The 19,375-nt window shown below is 44.9% G+C and overlaps 1 protein-coding gene across 17 annotated transcripts in view; it reads left to right on the top strand.

The window, feature by feature from the left end:
• The first annotated feature begins 413 nt into the window (after positions 1-413).
• The window catches only part of UBR5 (ubiquitin protein ligase E3 component n-recognin 5), an 80,548-nt gene continuing 61,586 nt past the window's right edge, over positions 414-19,375 (top strand). For 15 of the 17 annotated variants that reach the window (XM_084510586.1, XM_084510584.1, XM_084510594.1 and 12 more), the window contains exons 1-5: positions 414-742; positions 17,110-17,154; positions 17,817-17,898; positions 18,083-18,159; positions 18,952-19,071. In XM_084510586.1, coding sequence (XP_084366712.1) covers positions 681-742; positions 17,110-17,154; positions 17,817-17,898; positions 18,083-18,159; positions 18,952-19,071 — 386 coding nt within the window. In that variant the 5' untranslated portion in view covers positions 414-680. The remainder of the gene's footprint in view (positions 743-17,109; positions 17,155-17,816; positions 17,899-18,082; positions 18,160-18,951; positions 19,072-19,375) is intronic. The other 2 variants (XM_084510588.1, XM_084510585.1) reach the window with 2 other exon arrangements.

Raw genomic sequence — 19,375 nt, 5'->3', positions numbered from 1 at the left:
ACCATTTTTCTGACCGCTCATATTTTGTGTAGAAGCGCCTGCTTTTCCTGACTGTTTATACCTCGTGTAAAACTGACCACTTTCCCGACTCCTTCATATTTTCTACAAAACCGGCTATTTTATTAACTCGTAACACCGTCCCCCCCTGAGGCACCCGAGGCGGGCGCTCACCCCCCCCCGCCCCCCCCGGGCACGCGGCCCTTCACGTCCCCCGCGCATGACATCACCCCCCCTCCCTCCCCCCCCCTTCCCTCTCCACCAACCAGCGGCGAGCTTAGTGCCATGCCGCCCGGCGGCCGCTCTTCCGCCACTCAGCGCCCTCCTTACAGGGGCCGGCCGCCGCCCCGCCCTCCCCTCCCTCCCTGGCGCGGCGGCGGAGGCGGAGCCGGCCCCGCGGCGGAGCCAAGATGGCGGCGCGTGGGTGAGCGCGGCGCGCCCGGAGCCTCCTCCCGCTGCCGTTGCTGCCCGGGGCCGCGCTCGCCTCCAGCCCCTCCGCCACAGCACCCCGGGGCCTCCGGGGAGCGGCCGCGAGCGCCCCGGGGCGAGCCCGGTAGGCGGCGGCGGCCCGGAGGCCGCGGGCCCTCCCCCCCCCCCCCCCTTTCCTCCGCCTCATTGTGTGCCCGGCCCCTGCCCGCCTCCCTCCGCCGGGGGGAGCCGCGGCGGCGGCGGCGGCGCGGACCATGACCTCCATCCACTTCGTGGTGCACCCGCTGCCGGGCACCGAGGACCAGCTCAATGACCGGTGAGGGCCGGGGGGGGGTAGGGGCGGGAGGGGAGCCCCGCAGGGCCTGGGGCCCGCCGGGAAGGGCCTCGCCGAGGCCTCCCCCGGGGCCCTCAGCCCCTTCCCGGGGGGTGCGGGGCCCTGCGCGGGCTCTCAGCGCTCTGTGCTTCTCCCCCCTCATCGTTTATTTATTTTTTTAATAATAAAGCAGGCCCCGCTGCCGCATCGCCGCTGCCCTGCGGCTCGGCGGGGGGAAGCCGGCGGCCAGCTCGGCTCGGGGAGGAAAGGCAGAGCCCAGGGGAAGCGGCCTGGGAGGAAACCGGGCTGCGAGGCCGCTCTCCTGCCCCGCTCGGTGCGGCGCTGACAGCGAGCGCTGCGGCTCTGCGCCTCTTCCCTGGGGTCTGCCCGGAGCGTGCGCTGCGCTTGAGAAGCGCCGCTGCTGCTCTCGGCCGTAAATCCTTTAGAAACGTGCGGATTTTCATTTCTTTTGAAGTTTGTGCATGGAAATAATCTATATTTTTAATCATCGCTGGGTAGAGATTATATATTTTACACTATAGAGAAACTCTATTTAATTTTTTCGATGGTCTTTTAGGTATATATAAAACTTTAAAAAGTGCATGCTCTTGCTTTTATATATATATTTATATATTATATATTTATATATTACATATAATATATATATATATATTATATATTTTGTGATCTTAGTGGGTTTCAGGACAGGTCAGGGTCCAGTTCCCTTCCCCTGTTATTTGCAGTTTGGCTAAGGAAGAGTGATCTGTAGAGAAACGCTATTTAATCTTTACAAGTGTTTTTGGATATATATAATTTTTAAAAAGTGGATGCTTTGGGTTATATTCTCAGGGATTTTTGTGATCTTGCCGGGTTTCAGAATAGGTCAGGGTCCAGCTCACTTCCCCTGTTGTTTGCAGTTGGGGTTAGGACAAGTGACCCAGCTGTGCTGAGACAACTCTGTTAAGACATGGCAGAGGTTCGAGGGCATGCGACGAGGAAAATGGGTCATTGTAAAGATGAAACTCCTGCCGAACTGCATCACCCCTGCTCTTAAAAGAGGGAAAATAAACTCGTAATGATAAAATAGGTCCTAGACTTGAAGCATGTCAGCATGGAGTGTGCTTTTTTTTTTTTTTCCTTAACCTGATGATGCATTTTGCAGGACCCCGCTTCCTTTGGGGAGGCCTGCCCATTCCTAAGGGATTGTTTGGCTTTCTCCACAGTAACGCGTTGGGATTTGGCATACATCTTCCTTTAGAGTGACAGGCTGAGAGGTGATGCTGTAGGAGGAGTTCTGCTGCTTCTTCATTGTGCTGGTTTGATTTAGGATAATGATCTGGGGCTTCAAACTTAAAAGGACCCCAGCGGTTTTTCTTTGTCTTTCTTCCTTTCTTTCTTTCCCTTTATTTTATATCTTTTTTAATGTTGGTAGGCCCTTTCGAAAGCATTTGGCATGTAATTATCATGCTTTGCTTGGAGTGAGAGAGCTCATCTGTTTTTTCTTTAATGTAACCCATTTTCTTCACTTATTGTTAAACATGGTGTCCCTTCACTCTCCGTAATGCTTCCTAATTTATTATTTTCTGTTTCTTGCCATTGCAGCAGCTTTTTTGATACAGGAAGCTTCATCAAGTGTGGTAATTAATAGAAGGAGAAGGCTGCAGAAGTGCCTTTAAGTAGTGACTTATTCTGAAAAAATCAAGCGGCCCCTCAATCTGAGCTGCAAGTCATAAATTTCCGCTTGGTAAACATCATTTCACGAGAAGTGTGGTAGCTGCGCACCAGAACTTGCAGGGCAGGGAAACGGGAACGGTTCAGAAATGGGGCTGAGGTGCCCGTGGACGTGCTGCAAATGCCAGCTCAATTCTATCAGCGTTGTTGCCTATTGCAGTTCTGTCAATACAGATTAGGATCAGGACAGCTGAATGAATTTTCACATCATATACACATGGAAGTTGGAATCCTGGAACATCTCCAGTCTCTGTTTCTTTCCCTCCTTGCCCTCCATAGGCTTTTTGAGGCCGCGCTGCAGGTCGTGGTCGGTATTCCCCATTGCTTTTTTTCTGTCTCCATTCAGCATGATAATTGCTGCTCAAAATCCGATTTTGGGGCTCTAGTTCTGCGTTGTGCGTGTTCATTAGGAGCGTGCATCGAACGTGGTCGGCCGTATTGCTTTCAGGAGTGCAGTAATCACATTTTAAAGCACAAGGGATTTATTAGTGCAGTCCTGGTGTGAGTTTTTATCCGAAAGTACTCGCTACACTTAGCAGTAATCAGTGTGGATGTCTGCAGTGGACAGGTTGTGTTTGGAAAGCATCCTTTTCTTCAAGTGCTGATACACTCTTAAACGGCCTCCAAAACGCGAGGAAGTAGCTGTTCTCAGTTTGATTTGGTGCAGTTTGTGTCGCTCCGTTCTGCAGTTTTTACTCTATTTTCAGTGTCTCTAGTTACCCCTCTTACTCAGCAGCGACTCGGAGAGCAGCACAGCACTGAAGAGCAGAAGAAAAAGTAACTGTAGAACCGCGAATAATTGGGAAGGCTCCCAAACGCGGGCGCACACTGTTGGAAAGTGCTTAACTAGTATTTTTGAGAACACTTAATGCTCTGCCTTAGTGGTAGTTATTAGACCTCTCTCAAATTACTTGAAGCAATGTTGGCTTCTCCGTGGTGCTCATCCAGATGTCTGGAAGCTAGGTGTGCTGGAGAAAGCTCACCGAGTCCAAGGTTATATTTACTCCTGAAGCTGTCTTAGATTTCACTTTTTGAAACGGGTAACAGGCTAAACTTTCGTTTTGGATGAGCTAAAGTAATTAAACCTTTTCCTCTAAGTTTATTTAGGAAGGTAGGCAACTTGGAGCTCTTCCCCTGAACCATTTCTCTGCAAAGTGAATATGAAAAGTTGAATGGGAGAAATATCAGGTATGGCCTGCAGTAAGGCTCTGTAAAGTATTTGGGTTGTAAATAATTGCTGTCACCTCTGAAAAAGAGAAGCCCAGCTTCTACTGCAGTGTGTGTTAAATATATTTTATGGGTTATCCACCCCGCTCCAGGTATGTTTCAGAGTTGGAGACTTTGTGCCTTGTAAAGGAAGCTTAACACCCAACTTCATCGATAGCTCTGTCTTAGAAAATGTTAGTTTTTTTTTTTTAATTTTTATGTTGGGTAGGAAGTGGGTGTAACCGCAGCCAATAACTATTTCGTGGCTGTTAGGAAACCTCCCAGGAGCAGCTCAACCTGCTGCTCTGTGGAACGGGAGCCGTGCTCCTCGCATTACGCTTCGTGGCTTTCCCTAGACGAACTCCCCGTTGGGGATGGGGCTTGTCTGGAGGCTTTGCTTTGTGTTTTTACCTTGCACTAAGAAAATTACCGTCAGCTAAGCCATTGAAGTGGCGGCACAGATAGGGGAAGATGTCATTTTTGAAGTGGTTATTATTGATGTATGGGTAATGTCCTTTCTTCCTTCCCCTGTGAAGATGAGCCCCGGTGAATGTGGTTAAAGAGGGAGTGTTTTGCAGTTCAGGTGAGTGGCACGCAGTCGGTTTTCTTGCAGTGGGCTGCGTGAAGCGAGTGATGTGACAAAGTTCACTCGCAGCTGCAGTGAGTGCCTGCCTGCAGTCGTGCTGGGGGAAGGAAGGGATCTCCTGCTCCTAAGGGAGTTTGTTTTGCCTTAGTATGTTCAGTGCCTTGCTCTGTTATTTGAACACTTCAGTTTAGGCATGGCCTAAAATAAGTAAAATTAACTAGGGTGCTTTACATCCGTGTTAAAACCCTCTGACAACCAATTTCTACAGAAAAAGCACCTGGCGAGGACGCGTCCTTCTGGTCTGTGTCTCCTCGCTCACGTGCACGAAAGCATCATTGGCACGGTGATGGGTAAGAGAGCAGTGGCTGTGTGGGCTGCTGCTCCGGCCGATTCTTCCCCTTTCTTTGCCTTTCCTGATGAGCAAATCGGTTAAAAATCCCCAGCAGATGTTGCTGGACGGAGCTGGGGCAGGGCGTGGTGTGGTTCTGCGCGGGGAGCCAGCGGGGATGTGGAGCTGCTGTCCCGGCCCCGAACGCCTGCAGGAACTGCACGTGGGGAGGGAATGCGCCCGGTAACGAGGCTTTGGGTAGCCCACAGCTCCATCCTTTACACCCACCGGCCTCCTGGGAGACCCCGTCCTCTCCTGGCGAGGAGGCAGCCCCAGCATAAACTCCTCGTTGCTGCTCAGGGCTGGGGGAGAAGGGATCAACTGGCTTGGTTTGAAATAGAAAACCTCCAAGCTGCACGCGGCACTGCAGCCTTCTGTGCGCATACTTGTAGCTCAAGTGATTTATTTTGGCGTGCTTTAAACCGTTTCCTAATCTATTGTAGCAAAGCTGAAGTCAGCCCGCCTCAACCAGAGATGGATGGACTGAGGTTTGATTACGGGGAAGCCATCGTTAACGTAGTGCTTGGGTTCTGGGAGTTGGTTGCTCCATGAGACTTTAGGAACGGGAGATGTGCTGATTTATTTATTTTTTTTTAAATGAAAGCTTTTAGGTGTGTCAAATGGTTTGTACCACCAACGTGGTTCACACATTAAGAAGCAGGGCATTAAGATTTCATCTCTTTATTTCTATGTTGTTATTTAAGGGTGATGATTTGGGAGGCTGAGCATCATTTTCAGTCCAATTTAGGATCTTCATTTATTAATCAATTTAATATCTTCTGTAGAAATTCTGCCTGCAGGTTTACTTTCTTAAATATGTGAGGCCTTCTTCAGTAGATCAGAATAAGAAATCCGAGATCAGACTTTTTGTTTTTAGGCAGCTTGATTCTGATTTTGTTAATAAATAGAAACGTGGTTGCTTCTGCCCTCTGACTAATGGAACTTCTGTTAAAACAGCTCAAAAACTTTAAATTGCATATACACATACTTCCAAAGCCAATTTTTCACTAGCTGTTGAAAATTTTCCTATGAGCCAATTAAGTTTTCGTATCTGATTGATTGTCTGAGATTCCTTACCCATAGTACCCATAGGCCAGCAGATGTTCCTGGGTGGGTGAGCATCAGAATAGATGGGTTTAAAAAAAAAAAAAAAAAAAAAAAGAAGCATTTTTAAAAAGTGCTGTACGAGGGAGAGTAGGAGGGAAGAGGAAGCAGGATTGAGGTCCTTCCATTTTGAAAGCAGCGAGTTTATTTTGGCTACTGTAATGTGACACTGTACTGCGAGTGATCCGAGATGAGAGTGGCTGTGAGCGGTCACGAGGAATTTGGTAAAATAGCAATTGGGGCACAAACATTGTCTCTTTTCCCTTTTCCCATCAGCTGTGGAGTTTGGGTATTTTTGTTGAATAGATCGATAATTAAGTAAGATTAATGGGATCACATCTGAATAGTTGTATTTTAAGGAGAGCAGTGCATGACAGCTGCAAGAAAACCTTTTTAACTCAGTTTTCTTCGGTATCAGTCAACCATGTTTATGTTCTACTTCTTTGATTACAGCTTTCAACCTGCAACAGCATACTTTTAGGGTAACTTTGCTACAGAATGCGTTTATTAAATACTACAAAAGTATTCTCAGTGGCAGCTAGAACAAGATGTCTGTCATAAATATGTAATTAAGCCATATGGCTTTAATCAGTGCATATTACATGTTCTTCCTTAAACTTTCTAAAGTTTGAGCAGATAACTGTTCAGTGCCCAATTACACCGTGTCAGAAGTTACTTAACACTTGAGGGGAAAAAAAGAGGGATGTACCTAATCGTGGCAGGCTTTGCAGGGTGCCAGAGCTCTGTTTTTACTGTTATGGCACGGTTAATTGTCCTTGGCTTAAATGAAGCGGGCTGCAGTCCGCATTTGAAAATTGCATCAAGAAGGGGAGGGGACTTCAAAGCAGCTTTGATTGCAGCGAGTGCACTGACGGCTGCCTAGGTAGTTAAATTTGCAAGGTGTTCCCTATAGAGAGTTCTGCCTTTTCCTGCATCCACTCAATGGCTGCTTTAACTGAGATAAAACCAGGCAGAAAAACTACTTGGGCTTCTCTGCTGCACAATTTTACGTCTTTTAAACTTAAATTCAGTGAAGCCCAGTAAAGTCTGGCTCTTAGTAACAACTTCACGTAGAAGACTGCAGCAGTAGGCACCTGTACGTGCCCCAGGGAGAACGTGGGAACAAGGCCTGGTTGCAGTGGCTGGAAGATTTGAAATGGGGAGGGAACAGTTAGGAGAAAAAAGTATTGAATTAAGCATGAAAATAGAAAATTTTAAGGTGTTTTTGTGCAATACTGTGAGCCTGGCAGTGTAAATGAGGATGGTCACAGCATTGATGAGGCTGCTACAGCAACAATTACCCAGCTTTCAGACCTTAAGCTCTTCGTTTTTCTTAGCGTAGTATTATTTTAATCATGATTTCTATACTCTTAAAAAAGTCTTTGCTTAAAAAAAAAAAAAAAAAGTCAACCAATACTGCCTTTTTCTCTCTTACCCTTCCCCTCCAGGGAAAATTAACTGCTCTGTTTCAAATTAAAGAGCTCTTCTGTATCTTTGAGAGAGAACAGGTACTGCCTCGGTCACACAGAGGTATGAGATTTGCCAGTCCTACGCACTGCAGACATGCTGAAGAAGTGAGCAGAGGGTTGTAAGGTGGACACAGTGGGCATCCACGTTTCTGTAAAATAACTGGCTTGGATCCCGTTGAGGAGTGATGTAAGCACTGAATTTGCTGTCTTTGAGATCTTTGCCTACCTCTCGAAACTCTCATTGCCGCTGCCAGCAAAATTGGTGACAGTAAATGTTTCACCCTGTCTTCCAGAAAATCTTCGCTGCTGTGCCTTAAAGCGCAGCATGCTTTACAGTACTAAATCATATCGGTACAGAAAAGCTCTGAGTGTGAACTTGCCACCCATTTTCAACACCCCAGCAAGATTTTGTTGCAGTGCTAAAAATGCTCTTTAACACAGCATTCTGTGTTTTGTCTCATCGCCTATTTTTGTCATCCCGAGCCCATTAATGTTACGCCATAAGGTGTCTCTTGGAGACTTCTCAAATAATTCGCATCCCAAAAGAGATTACATGCTTGTTCTCTGCAATTTTATTTCGGGCAGCTTTTCTTCTCCGGTAAGCCAGTTACTACCTTGTATCAGAGAAGATGTTCTGAAATAGCTCCGCTCCTTTGTGTTTCTGATTTAACTTTACAGTATGGCATTTTCATAAAGAATGTGGTCTAAAAACTGAAAACATTCAGCTGATTAATGCTATTTTGGAAGGCGGCCGTGTTGGAGCTACGAACTGTCACTGCTGTTTTATTGCCAGCCGCGAGGTCTGCCAGCTCCATTTGTGACATCGGTAATGCAACTCAACAGATGAGAGTACGGAGGCTGCTGGGGGGGTTCACAATCCTAAGAAATGGATGTCTTCAGACGAAAAAAAAAAAAAAAAAGAAAAAAAAACACAACAAAACAAACCCCCAAAACATTAGAGGGGGTGTGTGTTTTGTTTGGTTGTGTGGGGGCTGTTCTTTTTTTTTCTTTCACACACTCTCATCAGCATTGTGGATATTTAGAAATATCTTGAGTATTCTGGGATGATGATACCCGTACAGCTGCACTTCGCCAATTTGCTAGAAAATAGCCCCAAAAGAAACTTGGGTGCTCTGTGCGCAGGGTTTTGTGGCATTGCTTTCTGCAGCGTGTTTGCCATCATCTCTAGCTCAAGCTGGATTCTCATTTTTGTCTTTTTTCATGCTGTGTAGAAGTAATAGTTGACTGGTTCAAGCCAAGCTTGAACAGCATTTTTTCTCAAAGATGTCCCTCATTTTTTTTCAAGATGGATCTTAAATATATGGACTCTGACATAGACTTACGGACAAATATTTCTGCTACGCTGTTTTTTACCAAAAATGTGACTGAAAAATAGTTGCCCATGTGAATGTAGTTGAATGAGAGACCTAAACCTTACTCTTTCATCTTGCAAAATAATTTTCCTTGAATGTATCTCAGTGTTATTCTTTCACTTACAACATGGCATTCTGCTTTTCTCTGTCCATCCTGGAAATGATCAGAGATGCATTTATTTTCTAACTAGTAAATATCCATAAGGGTTCTTGGAAAAAAGGACTTCCTGCTTTTAATACTTTTCTTGAAAAAAAGCTTTTCATAGAACTAGGTTGCTGTCTGACCTTTAATGATGAAGATCTGTCTCTTAAGGTTGTCAAAACTCTTGTGTTCAGCTTTGACCATACTTAAAATCATAATAATTACAGTGTCTGTCTCCCCCTCACCTCCTTATTTATGCAGTTTGCTGACTTTGGCAAAACCTATCTCCAGAACAGGGATGTAAAAGACCTGAATAACACTCCAGTGATGCAAACCTTGCTGTTGTGGGGTCAGATCAGGTAGTCAGAGCACACCGTGCCTGGGATTGCCCTGTGCTGGCTGGGCAGGAGCAGCCTGAGCGTTGTTTCGCTCCCCTGTGGCTCAGCATCGGGCAGGTCTGTTACCTGAAATAGTATGGCCGCAGGCAAAACGTGAAGTAGGAGGTACCCAGCGTGCTGCTTCAGGAGCTCTCGCAGGGGAACCAAAATGCTGGTTAGGCTGAGGGGGAAGCACCTGGAGTTTTGTGGCTGCAGTACAGACAGATGGAGAAGAGCAAATCTGTTTTCAGCAGTGGAAAAAAATTAAAAAAAGGTATTGTGAGGAGCTCCGCACCTCAAAAGCTGGGTTTTCTTTTGAGTTATTTTGCCTACGGTGTGCATCTGACAGCGATTTGGCTCTTGTTTTTCTGGCATGGTGCTTGCTTTCTATTCCCTTTGCCAGGTCTCGTTCTGTTCCTACCTAAATCAAAGACACAGTGACTGAGGGGAAGGTTTTGAAGTTGCGTGTTTGGTAGAAGAAAGTACAGCGTGAGGAGAGCTTCATGGTTTTTAAAGGCAGTTTTTAGCAACTTGGGAATGCAACGTGCAGGTCCTGCTGTGGCACCAGAGTTTTGGCTGAAGGTTTTAGGCCTTCAAGTATGAGGAATTGGCAAGTAAAGGACTGGACTTGCTAAATTGTCCTTCCATAGCGCTACAACTAGCCAAGACAAAAAGTACTTAAAAATTCAACAAATTTTTACCTTAATTTTTTTTTTTGTAGCATTTGAACGTCCTTATCAAAGGCCATTCATTGTCTGACATTGCACATAGTGATCATGGCTTCAAAAAGCTTAATGCAAGGGTGCAGAGATCATGACTTGGGTTCCCACAGAAGCCACAAGTCGGCCCAGAAGCTGGCTGTGCTGGTTTTAAGCCTCCATGGTGGTAAATACGCAGCCCCTGTGGTGGCTCATAAGGAACTCTTGAAGGACCTTTAGCAATCTAACACCACCAGACACAAAAAAATCCTAATATTTTACACTAACCAGGTATTTATTTTTGGTAGCTTCCTAGCCACGTGTTGGTAGGCAGCAGTTGCACGTTTCTGAACGTTTCAATACTGCCTCCTGCTATTTAAAGTGGATGTTTTTCAAGTATCCTTGAATTAAACCATGAGGTTCTGAATTCCCACTCCACATTGTACTGTCACGGCAGGATTTGCTTGCTGAAATGACGGGTAACTGAATAGTTTACAGCTTGCATTGTCCTAAGATGGGGAGCTCACACCCAGCTGAGGGAGTTGCTTCAGTGGTTGAGCTTTTAATGGCCTTCTGGCTAAGGAAAAGGCCTTGTGCTAAATGTTAAACAGAAATTTGGAGCAACTACGGGGACTTTGTGCAGGTGAACAGAGCTTGGCAGCATGAAACGATGACCTGATGCATTCTACAGGAGACAACAGATTTCTGTCTTGTGTTGCCTGAATCCACACCCCATGTTTTTGGAAGTCTGCTGTCACTGAATTTGCCTCAATCCGATGTTATTCCTTCTCCTGTAGCGTGAGTCTTTCCTTTTTTTCCCCCCACAGAAACTCCCAGGCATTGAGGCAACCTGCAGATCGATGTCTACTTCCCTACAAAGTCCTCTGGATACCGTACTAAATACCAACACCTGTAGGTGTGCAGCTCCTGTCAGGATCTTACCACTTCTGATTTCTTTCTGTTTGTATTCAGTCTTTTTATTACAGCTGTTTGCAGAAGGGGGCCGCGCTGGGCCGTAGCTATTTTAGGGCAGGGGTGTTTGCTTATTGAAGAAGTGTGACTGACCTTCTGCTCCTCTCGAGCTAGTTTATGGCCGTGCTTTGCACTTTTTGCAGTTATTTTTCGGAAGGTCATGTTCTCAGGTGTCACATCAATGATAAATATGAGGAAAGGGGCTAAATAGATTTGAACTAGAGGAACTGGTCAGTCAGATCTAGGAAACTCATCATTAATCAGAGGCATTGAGTTCAGGCAAACCTGTGCTGCTTCTCACAAGTCCGACAGGTGGCTGTTCCCTGGTCCTACTGGAGGGTTTTTTCTCGGTAGAGTAACTCCATCTGGGTATCTTAGTACCCATGAGTATTTTTGTTCTGTCTAAATGCTACTTCTCAAATGGTTCTCACACTCCTCAGTGTATTTTTTTTTTTTCCCTCTAAGCCACTGTCCTTACAGGGATTTGCCCCTACAGCAAAATGAGAACTCCTGGCTTTTCAGTGACAAAATCATCCTGCTGATGATTGATCCTTCAAGTGTCCTGAAAGGAAAAACTCCTCACAATCCCAGGGTGGCTGAGGCCGGCAGGGCCCTCTGGAGCCAGCCGGTGCCACCCGTGCCCAAGCAGGGACACCCAGAGCAGGGTGCCCAGCACCACGTCCAGGCGGCTGCTGAAGGGCTCCAAGGAGGAGAGCCCACAGCCTCTGGGCAGCCTGTGCCAGGGCTCCGTCACCCGCACAGCACAGAAGGGCTCCTGGTGCTCAGGGGGAGCCTCCTGGGGGCCAGGTTGTGCCCAAGGCCTCCTGTCCTGGATGTACAGACAGCAATGAGATCCCCTGGGCCTCCTCTTCTCCAGGCTGAACAGTCCCAGCTCTCAGCCTCTCCTCACAGGAGGGGGGCTCCAGGCCCTCTGTTGGGCTGTCCTCAGTGTGTCCGTGTCTCTCTTGCACTGAGGGAGCCCAGCACTGGGCACAGCACTCGAGGTGTGACATCCCCAGTGCTGACTAGAGGAGAAGGATCCCTTCTTGACCTCCTGGCACCGTTCCTCCTAATTACGCACTGCTGGCCCCTGTTCAACTTGGTGCCCCCCAGGATCCTCAGGTTCTTTTCTGTCAATCTGCTTTCCCGCAGCATGGCCCCCAGCGAGTATTGCTGCCTGGGGTTGTTTCTGTTCCCCAGGTGCAGGACTCTGCACTTCTCGTTGAACATCCCGAGGTTCCTGTCAGCCCATCCCTAGCCTGCCAAGGCCCCTCTGGGTGACAGCATCACCTGTGGTGTATCTGCCCCCTCCTCCCCCCAGATTTCTGCCCTCAGCAGAGTTGCTTCCCAGTGGTGTTGCAGGGACCTCAGAGGGAGTGATTTACTCGCTGTTTGCCACATTAGCTTTCTGTTAGTGCTTACTGACTCAGCGCCGTGTGGTACCGTTGTTCCAGGGCGGGTTATTAAACCATCAGCACTGCCTTTATCCATCAAACTGACAGTCCTGGATAATCAGGTTTGGGAGCCATTTTCTGTAAGGCCCCGGAGACAGAATACAGACTAGCTGTTAGCCGGGCCCCTCGGCAGCCTTGTTTTCTTCCTGCTTGTGGCAGTGACCAGCGCTGGATGACAGAAGGATTACGAAAAGACACCCAGTGATGCTTTTCTGCATGATAACAGTTTGTGTGATAACAATTTGCAGCTCGGAGGTTTCCTGAGCAGTACGCAATAGCTGAGTGCTTCTCTCGTTTCTGGGAGTGGAGCGAGGACAGCGGAACCGCACGTGGGCTGTGCTGCAGCCGATTACTGTGAGTGGCACAACTTTGGTGTCTGATGGCTTTATTTCAGTGATCCAGGGTCGGTCCCTGCCTTCGCACCACTGCTCTGCCACCCCCTTGCTCCTTGGTGGAGATCTTTCACCCTTATTTCTTCTGTGCCATGAGTAGGGCATTTGGTACGGGAACTGTGGCAGGCTGCCTCTTTATGAAGCTGCAACATTTCAAAGATTTGGTGTGGCAATCAGGGCTACGTTAATTCAATTTTGCATTCCTCTACTTGGAGTGGTTCATCACACCCATTAGTTTAGATGTCCCTTTCCTTTTCCTCCTCTAACCCTTGCTGTCACCACGTGGCGCTGAGGTTAGGGAAGCCCTTACAGTGTGGCTCTGCCTGATATCTTAACCTTGTTCTGAGTGCACGAATGGCTTTTTATGGCTGTAAAGGAGCAACTTCAGGAAAGAAAATCCAAGAGAATCTTCTGAATACCGTGTTTGGGGCTCTGCAGTGCTCCTCGCCAAGTACAGAAAGGCTTCCTTCTTTCTGGAGACATGCAGCATGTTCACATCTTCTTTTACATCTCCGTAGTTAAATCCTTTGTTTGGGTTGTTTTGCTTCAGTGATTTTTACTGTGTGCTCTTTAAAGACCTAGCTGACATTTAAAAATTTAGTTGGAAGCTGCAAAGTCAAACGGAAAGCAGCTTGCTTTATGGCAGCAAAGAAATTCGTCTCTGAGATGGTGGAATTTATTTTCATTCTTTTAAATAGATGGGCCAAAAGCACTATTATTTGAGTAAAACCGCAAAACATGCAGATTAGATACCAGCACCTAGAAATATTTTTTGTTGTTGTTATTCAACAGCAAATAAGCTTTTGAGGGGAAAACTATGCAAATCTTCCTACAGTTACCAGGTGAGATTTCTGTTTACAGTGCACCATGCTTTTATGCTACTTGCCAGCAGATTTTCAGTGAGGATAGAAAATGTAGGTGTGTGTTTCTTCTTGTGACTGAGCTTTCTGACACATTGAACAATTCTGAGGTTTTAGAGCAGTAAAAGTCCTGCTTATTTCCTCTGGCGGGTTTGTGGTGCTGTGAGCTGTTCCTGGTGTGCTGGAAGTGCTCTTGAAGGATGAGTATTCCCGGAGGGTGACTGGCCAGGTACGTCCTTTGGAAGCTGAGCATGGTGAACACGTGCCCTGGAAGTCTACAATATCTTAATAAATAAACTTCTTGGACAGCCTGCCTAATTTAAAACAGAAAACTTCCATTCTTACAAATTGGATTGAAGTTGTGAAACAGAGTTTTGCTAATGTGGTGGATTTTAAGCGCTTGTTTGAGTAGGCTGAAATCGCTTTGAAGTGTTCAGTGTTCCTGTAAAGCACTCAGTGCTTTGGATTGAGTTTGCTCTTCAGCTCTCTTCCATTTCTGAGCTTTACTTGGCTTTATACAGCAAGACAAGGCAGAAGGATGGCTCGTTAGATAAACTCTCAAAGTGTAAGTAAGTGGACTTGGAGAGAAATAACACCTTCTGATGCGTGGATCTGCCACTTGTGAAGTCTGAGCTCTTGTAATCCTGATCCGGAGCCTCTTTGATTTTGTAGTTAGAGCACAGCTCCTTTCTTTTCTCATCAGTTCGGAGAAGCTCTAGCTGCTAAAATTGAAATAAAAGAAATCCCTTTTGGGCTCGAGCTTGGATAAATTGACTTGTTTATCCTCACAACTGATTTTGCATGAATTTTGGTTGGGATACTTAATGTGTTTCTTAACACAGAAGCCATCATCACTGAACTTTTTGTCTAGTGTGTTTCCCCCCAAATCCACTTGTAAGTGAAATACATGGTGCTTCCGACTTTATCCTTTGAAATGGTTTAATTGCCTTTAATGAGATTTTTTTTAAAAGCTTAACCTCTCCGGCCATTCACATCAGAGATGAGTTTTTAACCGCAGAAAGAAACCGAATAAAAGCTCTCAGTGTTGGCATTCCTTAATGCAAGAATTGATTGAATTGGCTCTGCCTTTGTTTCTTCTTTTCGTGCATCGTCAGTAGGAATTATCGAATCCCACTGTCAAGATCAGCCTGATCTTAAAGGCAGGTCTAGTATTTGTCCTGCAGAGGACCTGCAGCACAATATCATGCAAGGAGACAGGGATAGCTGCAGGAAACATTTCTTTTTTTAAAAAAAAAAAATATTTAGAATTTTTATTTGCCCAAACTTATTCTCTGCACAGTATGTATGAACACATCTTTCTGCTTTACTCGTTTTTTTCAGCTGGTTTAATTCAGTGACTGTGGTGTTAGCACAGATACTGGTGGCAGCATGAGTGAGGAGGATGGGGATGAATGGAGCAGCTCAGCAGGGACAGCACCAAACTGCTCCTTTTAGTCATGCTCTGTGTCAAGTTTGAGTCTGGATCTTCAGGCCTCAAAGCCGTACTTGGTAACTGCTGTTACAGCAGCTGTGTAAGAGATGGACGGATTTCTGCAAGTTTGGTACTTCCAGTATTGTAGCATATAACCTTCTGTACTCCCCCCATAAATGTTGACAGCAGCCTCTTCTCAATAATGCCCCATCTCTTGATCTGTGTTGCAGGTAGACCTACTCCCTTCAGACAGGCATCACTGAGTTTCACAGAGTGCACGGCTCTTGGCTTTTGGAGTGCTCTGATTCCCTGACACTTCATTAATAAGTAGCAATGTGATTTCTTACAAATTCAAAAATTTGTCTTTTTCTGTCACAAAAGCTGAGCATGACTAAAACTCAGATAAGGAAGCTTTAAATGTTGCTCGTAGACCAGCCTAGTACCGATTCCAGTGCAGTGCTGCCTTGTTTGCTGCCAGCTTTCCTTACAGTCAGTGCAGTGACCTTAAAGGTAGGTTTTCCCACTCATGTTGGCTAAGATGAGTAGTGTTAATGGAAAACTGCTCCAGATTCCTGGGGAACTGTTAGGTAACACAGTTAAGACGTGAAGATTCAGCGATGTTTAACCTTTGTATTATGCAGCAGACCCTGCTGGCTTCACAGAGCCTTACAGTGTGCTGTGGGCTACGTAACATTCATCTTTGGGATTTCATTTGGTGTTCTTCCACAATAACTCACTCTTACGGGGTACCTTCTGTACCTATTGCATGTGAAGCTTGTGGTCTGTATCTTCCTTTTGTGGGTGGCCTTCAAAGAACCGTAATACTTTCCTGTGTGAAGTAGCTGTGGCCGCAAATGCGGATGGTAAAATGCCTCCTTACAGACAGCAGCGTGGCTGGGATAGCCAAGGCTGGCTCTAAGCACGTTCACCCCCTTCCTGCTCTCTTTTCACAGTGGTCTTTTCGCCTTGTGCTTGTATCAGAGTTATTTCCATCGATATCAATTGTCTAATTACAAAGGGGTTTCTGATCAAGATGATCTGTGAAACACTAGGATAAACCTGGCAAAAACAAGATAGGATTTTATTTACTTTATTAGGAAGATCTTTCTTTATTCACAGGGTTCATCTCTTGATTTAGTCTCTATAATACAAATATTCTTGCTAAATTTGGAAGCTGTTCAGGGGCTTTTTCAGATCCCTTCTCACGTTCGGGAAGACGGGAGCCAGAGTTTCCCCTTTTATTATGAGGGGATCTTTGCTGCTCTGAGATGATCTTTTCTAAGGCAGTGAGTGATAAAGGCAGAAGTTACACTGCTGGTTTCTGCTTTTGGACACTGCATCCTCTAAGCAGATGTGGGTTCGCCAGATTTCAGGTTCTGATCGTCTGTTTGGTGAGATACCTTAAAAGTGAGCTGGAAGTACTTTGGGAAAGACAGACTGCCTCTTGGTAAAGTTGATGTTTTCGGTAACCCTATATAAGGTAGTGAATCTTCTACAATTTATTTTTCTACTTGTCAGAGTTCGTTGTTTGTCCATTTTGGTGCTGTCTTTTGTGCATATTTTTCAATCTCGTATGTTTTGAGGAACTTACTGCCCAATTTTTGGCTCTGACGTGCCGTATACTTGGATTCTTTAGAAAATGGTAATCGTGTCTGCTGTGGAATAGTGTATTGAAACTTAGTACAAGGAAACATATCTACAACTAATGCTCATGGCTTCATCTGTTTAGTTTGTGTGTAAAGTTGTAAACGGTTGTAACAGGGCACCTTGTTTGGTGGCGAGTTGCAAAACACAAAAAATGCAAGAAAATATGGGTGTTGTAGCAAGGTAGCAGATGGAAGGGTAAAACTCTAAAATAAAATAAAACCTCAAACAAAAACTTGACTTGAAGCTGAACACCGTCCATTTGTGATGTTGTCTCCCAACATCAGGTAGAATTTAGATCAAGCTTGATTAAATCTGGTGGTAAGTGGTTGCCACAATGCTCTTTCAGTCCCCTGCTGTAGTGTCATGAATGTTGGCTGTTAATAGTTAAATCTGGGATTAGATGTTCAGTTTAATCAATGCGTTATATCTTGAAGTATCCTTACCAAACAAAATTGTGTTGTAAATGTGCCAGCTAAGTGGATGTTTTATACAATAGAGGCTTCATTTCTTGTTTCTTTTTTTTTTTTTTTTTTCTCCAGATTAAGGGAAGTTTCAGAGAAGCTGAACAAATATAATTTAAACAGGTAAGACGTATTATGTGATGCTGCATGTAATTTAGGAAAGGGTGATTTTAATAATGCCAACAGGAATTAGGACTGTTATGGAAATAGCCTTAGAAAGCCTCAGTACTTGTAGTAAAGTTCAGAATCACAGAATTGTAGGGGCTGGAAGGGACCTCCAGAGATCATTGGGTCCAACCCCCTGCCAAAGCAGGTTCCTCAGAGCAGGCTGCTCAGGTGGGCATCCAGACGGCCCTTGAATATCTTCAGAGAAGGAGACTCCAAAACCTCCCTGGGCAGCCTGTCCCAGTGCTCCATCACCCTCACCATAAATGCTTCACATAGAAGAAAATGTTAAGTTTTCAGTTATGATATATTAAATTATTAAATACCCTCCGTATTAAATGGCTAAGTTAAAGTGTGTCCCCTATTGCTTATTGATGATCAAATTAAATGATAATTCTCAACTGTTAAGGTTTTGTTTTGCAATTCCTGTGATTAATGACTGGAAAGACAACATAGAAAAAACACATGCTTCATCTGATGTACGTGTTTAGTCATTCTTGAATGTTTTTATATCAGTAACCATCACTGCTATCATTGTTCCTTCCACATGCTGCTTGTTTGTTTGTTTCTGGACCTGAAAAGTTTAAAAATGTTATATGTTGCTCACTTTTTGTTTTCAGCCACCCCCCGTTGAATGTATTGGAACAGGCTACTATTAAACAGTGTGTGGTGGGACCAAATCATGCTGCATTTCTTCTTGAGGTAAATGACTCAAAAACCTGTTCAAATAACAAACTTAAAACCATACAGTTAAAAGTAGTTCTTTTAAAATCAAATTGATAAACTTTCTTGAGCAACCAAAGACATGTTTTTGCATGCTTTTTTTTTCCTGTAACTGTCTTGCATTTCAATTTTGGACACTTGGTTTTCTTGTTTTTAAATACAGGATGGTAGAGTCTGCAGGATTGGTTTTTCAGTTCAGCCAGACAGATTGGAATTGGGTAAACCTGATAATAATGATGGGTAAGAAACTCTTTTCTTCATATTAAATCATTCCTTTGAACTGGATAAGCAGCTTGGCTGCTTTTTTGTTTTTGTTTTGTTTTTAAACTAGATTGCCTTTGGAATGGGTACTTTGAGTAAATGCATAATAGTTATGGTGATGCAGCCAAACAGCCTAGCTTGACAAACTGGTGTAGGGAATAAATACTAGATGTGGCTCTAAAACAAGTGAGACAGGATGTCTTTAACTTAAAGAAACAAACAAACCGCACCAAAAATAATAATCATGGAAAGAAACTGTCTTAAAGCGTTAAGCCCCACGTAGAATCCACTCTGAAAGTGGTCTTGTCTGGAAAGGCTTACTTTTTAGATGCATTTTCTTCAGCCCAGGTAAGTCCTCTTTAATAGGGCTATTTAACATATTTGGATGTAAAATGTTGCTTAATATCAAAGGAGCAAACTCATGCTCAGGTCTGCAGCTAGAACAACTGGCAATTACGTTTTGTACATATACGCTAACTGAAAGCTTAGCACAGTGGCTATCTCAATCACTAATTAGGTTAATGTGTACTTGCAACTGTGCTGTTACGGGTTGCTGATGTACGTACGATCTGTTAGACATGCTTTCCATTTTCTTTTCTCAGCGTACCTCTTAATATACAGTTAGATTAGTTTGGAGTATTCCCCAAGGGTGTTGCTTAAGCTGGTATGTTACCAGACTGAGTCCCTGAGAATTTAGACCTGGGATTCCAGGTTTTGTTCTTAACCCATTTGGGATTGTTTTGTGACTGATTTACCATCTTTTACTTTCAGTTCAAAGTTGAGCAGTGGCTCAGGGGCAGGAAGGACATCCAGGCCAGGCAGGACTAGTGACTCCCCATGGTTTCTGTCTGGTTCTGAAACTCTGGGCAGACTGGCAGGCAACACCCTTGGGTAAGTTTTGATAGGATTGAGGCTGCAATCTGTTTGTTCCATATTTGAGTATATGTGTATACACATATATAAATTGTATGCAGTATGTATAAGGGAACGTATAATTACAGCAGTTGTTTAGGTAGGGTATAATAAAAAACCTTGGTTAAAATCAGATATGCAAGTGACCCTTGAGGACCTAGGATATGGAGCGTTCTTCATGTATGTGTGGAGAATAACTTTGTTTTGGCTGTGTTGTCCTCTTCTGAATGTTTTTTAGTTACTTGATTTTGAAAAGCAGTTTTTTTGGAGGGACACTATCAAT

This window comes from Aythya ferina, assembly GCF_964211825.1.
Source record: "Aythya ferina genome assembly, chromosome: 2".
In the NCBI taxonomy this organism is placed as follows: Eukaryota; Metazoa; Chordata; class Aves; order Anseriformes; family Anatidae; genus Aythya; species Aythya ferina.
The sequence above is the reverse complement of the archived record's forward strand: the minus strand, read 5'-3'. Positions and strand labels throughout refer to the sequence as shown.